The 8,958-nt window shown below is 36.6% G+C and overlaps 1 protein-coding gene across 1 annotated transcript in view; it reads right to left on the bottom strand.

Annotated features, from left to right (window-relative positions):
• RYR3 (ryanodine receptor 3) overlaps positions 1-8,958 on the bottom strand; it is a gene marked incomplete at both ends in the record, with an annotated part of 117,924 nt that overhangs the window by 4,873 nt on the left and 104,093 nt on the right. Inside the window, 9 exons of the mRNA XM_010139358.1 lie at positions 270-287; positions 527-600; positions 2,185-2,261; positions 2,519-2,598; positions 2,830-2,929; positions 3,197-3,253; positions 3,958-4,009; positions 4,860-4,969; positions 6,513-6,609. Coding sequence (XP_010137660.1) covers positions 270-287; positions 527-600; positions 2,185-2,261; positions 2,519-2,598; positions 2,830-2,929; positions 3,197-3,253; positions 3,958-4,009; positions 4,860-4,969; positions 6,513-6,609 — 665 coding nt within the window. The remainder of the gene's footprint in view (positions 1-269; positions 288-526; positions 601-2,184; positions 2,262-2,518; positions 2,599-2,829; positions 2,930-3,196; positions 3,254-3,957; positions 4,010-4,859; positions 4,970-6,512; positions 6,610-8,958) is intronic.

The raw sequence follows: 8,958 nt of genomic DNA, 5'->3' as shown, positions 1-8,958 counted from the left end.
GGTTAAAAAAAAAAAAAAAAAAAAAAAAGGAAAGCAACAGGGTATATATCTAATAAGTAAATGGTTAGTCATAACTAAAATCATGCCTTAAATATGAATGACACTTCTTTAATAAGCATCAAACTGTTTGTCCAAGCTGAACACACAACCTGCTGCAGACCATAAAGCTAAACCTAAAGGTATCTAGGAAGATGCAACGAAAGATTTCTCTCTCTATTTGCAACACAGTTTTGGAACAACAGTATCAAATACCGTAAGCCCAAACATACCACGCTCACGAACGATGACTGTGGATCAAAGAAAAATAACAAGAATACAGGATAAGAACATTGGAAGTTACAAAGTTTTTCTTAGAAATTATTTCTAAAGATTTTGAAAATATAAAGCATATTCAGAACTCAGAGCCTATTATTACTTGCAGTAAGTTTATCAACAGAAACCTCAAACCTCAGTAAATAACAGTTCTAGGTAAAGAAGGAAGCACAAACAATGTTTTAAGCACCGCAATCAATTTCATTCTACTTACGAGTTCCTTCTTCAGTAACCATTCCCAGGCCTTCTGCTTTATTTTGTCTCTCAAACGCATTCAAGTCAAGAACACTTACATTGAAAAAAAAAAAAACAAAACAAAAAACAAACAGGAAAAAGTACTATAGTACACAATGGAAAATTATTTTCTTCTAGGAAATCTGTGGAGGCCTTCAACAACTAGTCTTGACCCACTGTGATACGCATTGCCTCATGTTTTATTTAATATGAATATTAAATAAAAGATCTTGGGATGAAAATAAGGGTCCAGTGTCCATTTCTGAAAAGAAATGAGTCTCAAGGCAGGTCTCACCACTTACCTAACTTCACTTTCAGCAACGTCATTCATGGTTTCATGTATAAATGAAAAGTGGAAAAGGAACCTGAAATATTACTCTTTATATTGACTTACACCTGCCTGCCAATTATTACAATTATTACACCTGCCTGTCACTATTATTACTATTATATTGTCACCGGATATATTATGCATTATCGTACTACTCAGAAGACGTATGGAATCTCTGTTTATTCAGAAGATGTATAAGGAATCAGAGATTCCTTATTTTCCAAAATACTCAGATATTTGAATTTTCTTTTTGCTAACTTGGCACAGCCCAGCATGTGGAATAGCAGGTGATGATTCTTCTCACCACCCAGTCAGAATACTTTTATTTAAACAGTCCAAATACAATTCTATAATTCTCCATTTTTTTCAGTTAAATAGCAATATATTCACTTGTTCTACTCTCTAGTGACATCATGAAAAGCAAAAGCATTTTTTAAAGCATCGTTCTCATTCTATCGTTGGTGTTCAAGCAATTTTATCAAAACCTTTTTAAACGAAGTCCAGAGCAATACACATAAACAATTGGTAACATTATCATTCCTGGTCCTTTTTGAGCAAGTGCTTGGTAAATCGTTCTGCATAAACGGAAAAATTACAAGGAAGATGTTATTTAATTAGGCTGCCTAATTACTGCAGGGATTATCAGCAGTGATAACTGCTGGTAATTTCTGCAGTGCAGGTCACCATTCCTTCCACACTTTTCCCTGTCTTCGTACAGCCTCTGCACTACTAACTCCCAGTCTCCTCCTTCTGAACCTGCCTGTCACTTGAAAAGTCTGAGAAAAGGAGGCTGCCTTCTGTAAGGGTAATGAGAAACACCAGCAGTTTTCCACCTTCTTTATGGCTCTCCTCTCTCTCAGCTAATTTGAACTTCTTGTTCTTGGGCTGCTAGAGACTCGCCAGCCACACGCCATCTCTAACAAACCTGATACATACGCAGAGATGTGCAGAAACTGAGTTTAGTAGAGCTCCTCTGGCCTGTTTCTCCTTCAGTGATGGGTTTTCTTCATGCTTGGAACCACCCAGACAGAAAACTTGAGGGATCTGGGACCAGTATAGGAGCCATGACATTGTTCTCTTCTCCCTCTCCAAACTAAGCCTTCAAAGGCATACGCAGTCTTTGCTTTATTTTCTACTTTGGAAAAATACTCTAAAAGATGAACATACTGTTCCTCAGATTCACTAGAATTTCCCGCAAGAGTCCTACAGCCCATGGCTCCTTAAATCTAACAAATTCACCTGCGCTGAGCTATAAGCCACCAACCCCAGTAAAACTGAAACTGTAACAATACGATTTATGCTTTTACCTGCAGGACTGCATCAAGCCAGAGAGACTTTGAAAAAATCCAGCATCCTTTTTCTCCTTTAGGTAGTCTAGCATTTTCTAGAAGGTATACATTTGGGGGAGAAAAAAAAGAAAATCTATATTAAAATTGTATTAATTAACAACTTGCCGAATTTACAATTCAAAATGCAAAGCCATAGTATCACTGTTGTTGTAGCAAAAATGCACTGATATTTCTTCATTGTTTAGTTTAAAATTAAAGGCACTAAAATAAAACCGTGACCGAACACTGAGATTCTCAAACTTACTTGCCTCCTTCATACCAGCAAGACTCACAGCAGTTGGAAAAGCCTTACCTGTTGAACTACGGTATTCCCACCATTTAGAATAGCGATGCCAAGTTTCAGTGTTTCAACAACCATGGGTCCTGTATGACCTGTCAAAACAGCCAATAAAAAATGGCAATTAGGACTATTCAATCAGGGAAGAAGCCTGGAAACTTTACCCGCTGGAATTGACATTTATTTCACCTCGTTATTTACCGTATACCACTTTTATATGATACGCACGTCATGGATACAATGACATAATGTACTATATATATGTATAGTGTTATTCCTATGACATGTATATCAAGTATACTTTCAATCTTCATACAGAATATTACCTTGGCTTGCACTAATCATCTGAAGGACCATCTCAGCAGCTCCACGATCATGTAAGCGAGCTTGCTGATAGAGAATTCTCTGCTTTTCCATTTCTTTCTCCTGGGTTTGGGAAATGAGAAAAAAATGAGAACAGATACAGACCGGAACAGATTCAGGAAAAATGGGAAGATGATGAAAAATCTGAAGTTGCTGAAGGCCTTCGCCTCCGCAGTCCATGGGCTGTTTGCTTCCAAAACTTCAGAAGACACCACCGTTCTTCTACACAAATAAACTGGTAAACCAGCTCAATGCACGCTGTGTTATCCTGGTCATAGTTAAATATTTGCACATTAGGAGATGAGAAATAAATGTTACTTGATTTCTCACCTCAAATGTCTTTTCTTTTTCTTCTTCTTCCTCTTCTTCTTCTTCTTCCTGACAGCTCTTTTTATGTTAGAAACAGATCATAAGATTTTGCTTATTATTGTGTTATGAAAAGCAAAGTCTATTTTTATCATAAGATTTCTACAAAAATGACCACAGAAAATTTTTCAAGCAGTAATTAAAGGCACGAAGAAGATTTAAAATCCCTGTAATCATAGATATTTGTCTTCATCGACACTAAGAAACTGATATTCCCTACGGTATGAGTATGTCAGGCTGTTCCTCCAACTCCACATACAGTCTGTAACTGCAGGCTATGTGTTCTTGTGTCATATCTCTATTTATATCCACAATATTTACCTTTGCAGTCCAACTCTCCTCACGTGTCAGCTGTAATCAATATGTTGCAAAGACTGATTCTCAACTTATTTTTTGACAGACTTCAAATATTAACACCAAAATAATTACCCAAAGAATAAAGATAACTAACATATTAAGACTGCTCATGAGTTAATCCTGCCCAAAACAAAGTGCCAAGAGGTATCAGCAGGATTGCACCTACTGGAATTTGATAATATTATTTTAATGTAGGAAATTTCTCATTGTATCTATAACTCAGAACAGCGTTTGCTTTATTAAAAATATAGAAATTACTAGTATCAAGCAGTCCAATCAGAAACAGAAGACCAAGGTTTAAAAAGCATCTACAATTAATGGGAAGTGTCTCAGTGGAGGAAGGATCGAGCTTGAAATGATGTATTTACCTTTGCCATCATGGCGGAATAGGCGATATATAAAGGATCATCTTCTAGTTTGCTACGAAGAGTAAAAAATATTTAAAATTATTTTACAATAATTTTACAGTAATAAAAAGATGTCATACTCCTACTAATAATTGACAATCATTTTTATTAAAGGGTATTTTATTAAAGTATGTACACATATCTACTTGAAATGCTATTACGCTTGAAAATTGTGTTATAAATGTATTTTCTTATCTCAAACCAAGTCTCTGTAACTTCTTAATTAAATAATTTAGAGGTATATTTGGACATCCAACTTAGTCATGTTGAATAAACAAGGATCACTGGCTGTTGCAGGTGCGCAAAAGTATTATGGAGATATAAGGTGGAATAAGTACAACTGACAGATGGCAAGATTGTGTTAGTCATACAGAAAAAGTGTATGAAGCACCGGAGCACTCATTACAAAATACATATTCTAACCAACAGTCTAAATTCAGAACAGAAACAGGCACCAAAAGAGGCTCAAGCTAATCATCGACGAAAACTTTTCTGACAGACTGAATCAAATGCAATGAACAGCGCCACCAAGAACACACAGCTACCACCAGCGGAGGCTACTCTCAACTTCATGGTTCCTCTAGACTTCGTGGTTCTTTCTATGAGAATTCACGCACAGTTATTTCTGTACCGGGTATTCACCAAGCTTTTAAAATGGCAAAAATACCCAATGTTTTTCTCAATATAAAAGTTATACCGAGTTCAAATACATGAAAACTCCAATTAAACTGAGAGGCAAAAAAGAATTCACCATGCACAATAACAAAGTGCAGATTTGTTAAATCACTTCTGTACCCTTACTAGCAATGCGATTCCTGGGTGCTTTTGCTCAACGTGCAGTTAAATACAGCTGCTCTTTTTACCTTTTCTCTGTGAGAGCGCTGTGACTAAAGTAGAGGATAATCTGATGAAGCGGATCAGGCTGTTTTTTCTCAGTCTCTTCCTCTTCCTCTTCATCTTTTTTTGGAGGTGTCTGTCTCAAGATTTATATCAGAATACAGAAATTAAGCTTCGTGAGTAAGAAAACAATTGCGTAATTAAGCTTAGGCAAGGATTTCAGTAATTTCATTCTGTCCAATTCGTATGAACTCCCAGTATTCGTTTTACTCGGCAGCTTACAGCATACCCTGCAGCACCAGGTACCTGCATGACTCAGGAGGAGTTAGAGCATCTGACTTGTTTTTCATATTGGGTAGTAACATTAGAGGTTTCTCATTCGCAGGGTATTGAGAATGAGACAGTGAAAATCTTAGGGAAACCTTATTCAGCAGAAATTGTGTTTCCAGTGGACCAGAATTGAAAAAAAGTCTCAGCTGAATTATTTAGCAGGAGAGTTATTGGTAAATGGGACTATTTTTAATGGTATCATCAGATACATCCTATTCAGACTACTGTTTGCTACGAGATTTTGACATATCACTTCTTGACTGAACAAATGTAGACTGCTCTCATTGTCATCTGCAAACATTTTTTAGCAGTTTGAAACATAACAGCCAGGACAGGCAAAAGAGCAGCGTATCCTTTACCTTACTTGTGTTATCAACCCCTCGTGGGGTTTGTAAGTACTGTAGAATTATTGTAATCACAGTAATAATTGCAATTACAGAAGTTCAACGTACTTCTCTAGTAAATCTGAAAGAATTGTCATCACTATTTTGATTAATGGCCTCATTCCTTCCTTTAGAGAGAGGTAACAAAGTCAAACAAAGACTGTGACCATATAATTGTCCAGAGAATGAGAAGAATACATTAGCTGTAATTTCAAAAAACCATACAACCGTCTATAGCGGTGGCTCTTTAAAAGCACAACACGACTCTGTTGCTAACACTGGAGTATCTCCTGATACATCTCCACGTGATCTCTGAAGCTACATAGCCATATAACTATGGAGTTGGGCACCTTGGAAGTATTTTTGACTAACTACAGAGAGGGAAGAGAAAAAGCAGTAGGCTTTCAGATTCAGTGATCTGTAACAAAATGCTGAAGTTTACCAATCACTTTTATCAAGTACACATGTAAACTAAATTTTTGCTGAATATGGCTGCATATATTTATTTCTCCTTATGAAGTGTTAACAAAAAACCAGCAAAATTAATTTGTATCAAAGCTGAAAATGTTAAAATTAAAAAGTATGCATTAAAAAAAAATTAAAAGGGGGAAAAGGATCAGTTGTGTCAAGCTTTAAAAAAAAACGGTAAAAAAAAATACATAGGAACATAGGAATTACCATAATGACAAAAATAGTCTGACAGTTCATCTAATCCATTTCTCTTCCCAAGAATGAGTGTCACATAGTTTGTCTGAAGGCATAAATGCACTTCAGGGTGCATCACAGGACGAATGTCTTTTTGACCACAGCAGAAAATGACCTTATGCCTAGAAGCATAAGGATTAATATTTTATAGGTTATGCATACGCTTACAGTACACAAGAGTTAAATATAAGTCATAATAGATACATCAAACAGACACTACAGTGGGCACTGAAAAATATGCCCAATTATGTCAGTACTTACAGCCAAATCCTGAACTAGTTTCTCCTCAAATGAATATTCCTCTGTTTCTATCCAATAGTTCTGATAGCCATGGAGGAAGAGGTTAATAGAACGGTGCCTGGGGGGGTTGTGAAAGTGAGATCAAGAGGGGTAACAGAACATAGTATAACAGCTCAGGTGGTTAATGATTAGTAAGGATCGTTATTTGTACAATTCTGATCCTCTGATTGGTCAGTGCCACAAAATACAAAACACAGCTAACATCCGGTGACAAATCTTCCCGTACTTCTGAACATTCTTACTCTTTTTCAAGGCACACTTATACATGGCTACTTGTTTTGAAGGCTTTGGGAGGGCGACTATACGTGAAACTGCAGGACTGGAACCTTGACGCAAGCATGGGAAAAATACACACTTGAACAGACTGAGAATGAGCGGGTGGGATTTACGCTGACGAGATTACATCTAGGTTACTGGGTTTCAGACATCGAGACAGCAGAAGTTGGCCATCAGCACAATAGTAATTATCAAGTGCTTTCCAGCATGTTGTCTGCAGACAGTCACTGCCTTCTTCCACACAGGGAAGCCTAACCTCAGCTTCTTCCTGTTCCAAACCCGGGCAGTATTAGTGTGTTTGCAAAGAAGCTGGGCTAGACATACACAAAACCTGCTCTAGAAAATGACCAATTTTAGAAACGTCTTAGGCATATTAATTACTACTATTCAGTAGTCAATTTAAATTTCCACAGAACTTACAGCTTATGGCAACAAGACTACACATAATACTGTCCATTTTACAACACATTTGGGGGAAAACTTTGGTTCGAGGAGCTCCGCATGCGGTTACAAAGATTGTTCCACACAACCTTTTCATTTACATTTATCCTGCGCCACTGACACAAGCTGTACAAATTGGCTGTACGTACTGTGACTCGTTCGAGTACACCGTGCACATGAGTTGTTATTTTATAATGGAATAGCTGTAGAGCCAACCTTCTAGGCTTTCCTGCTGGCACTGGTGGCATTCTGTTGTCAAATTTCAAAGACTGACCAATCAGAATCCCCTTTGAAAATTGTACAAATTCATGTTTTATGACAGTATTAAATCATGGCTGGGAAGGAATAAGTGTGTGCATAAGCAAGAGGCTCTCCACAAGTTACATTACCGTTAACTTGAGTATAAGCCTGTCATACTGAGTTTTTTCATGTACTTTTTCCAGCCAAACACGTTGAAAGGTGCTCAGGAAGAAATTGCTAATTTTGTGTCTGAAGAAAAGCATATAGGTTTTCATTGAAGAAAGACACAAGTTAAATTCAATCAAGTAGTCTGAAAGAATGTATTTGTAAACTGGGTATGAAAAACTGCCATGTACAACTTTGCTGTATCTATGTGCATATACAGATGACAGACAACAAGACAAAATTCATTTTACACATTAATTTCAACAACAAACATAAAAACAAACTTCTCAGAGAACACATTTATCACATAAGACACTTTTTCAGAGCCATGTACATTCATTAAACACAGACCACGAAGAATTAGTATTTCCTAACTTATATTGATTTTTTCCTTGGAAAATAAAAGTATTTTAAAATCCAACTGCTTTTGTACTTCCAGGCACTTCTCAGGAAAGGGAGTTCTTGGAGTATTTCCAGTAGCAGTCGAAATAATTTTTCTATGATTTAACAAACACCTGCACATCAATAGATATTCTGATTTCTGAAATATCTTACTGGAATTCCTAAAAATTGATACATATAAGTATGCATTTTGAAGAAAATTAGATTAAAATATGAGATTAACATTAAATTAACATTATATCGAAAGCCACCTAAATCTCCAGAAAATTTTTAAAAGAAAGAACTCAGTATTCACTGAAGACAATAATCTTTTCTAGGATAAATGAAGGGCTACCACCACGATGTTTGCTTGCTGTCCTTTAAATTAATTGCTTGTAGCATCAAATTTAGAACTAACACTCCCAATATAAAGCTGCAACTGAAGTGAGGAAATACACAACATAAGGAGAGCTGCATTTGAATCTCTGGTTCAAAGGGATATACATAGCACCTAGAATTAATCATATCCCGCTTGAAATAATCTCCCTAGGGTTCAGAGATAACACCACAACCAATTTAAACGACAGAGAGAGTTATAGGTGCGTAATAGCATGATAGCCTTATTTTCCTGTCAGAACCCTATGATTTATCTAGACAAAATATGTGTCTACAGACAAATGAATTTCAAGTGTTCTCCGCCTAGCAGTTGAGCAATATATCTAGAAGTCCCTGCTCACTGCAGAGGGGTTGGACTAGATGACCTTCAAAAGTCCCTTCCAATCAATCTATGATTTTACGATTCCAAGTCCAAAGTGTTTTTCCCTCTTGCCTGTTTTGTACTGCAGACAGCTCACGTTTAGAAGCTACGAGTTGAAATAACTGGAAAGATTTGCTTCACATTCGT

Source organism: Buceros rhinoceros, unplaced genomic scaffold (genome assembly GCF_000710305.1).
Source record: "Buceros rhinoceros silvestris isolate BGI_N320 unplaced genomic scaffold, ASM71030v1 scaffold15077, whole genome shotgun sequence".
NCBI lineage: Eukaryota > Metazoa > Chordata > Aves > Bucerotiformes > Bucerotidae > Buceros > Buceros rhinoceros.
Note: the sequence above shows the minus strand (reverse complement) of the source record. Positions and strands in the feature narration are given on the sequence as shown.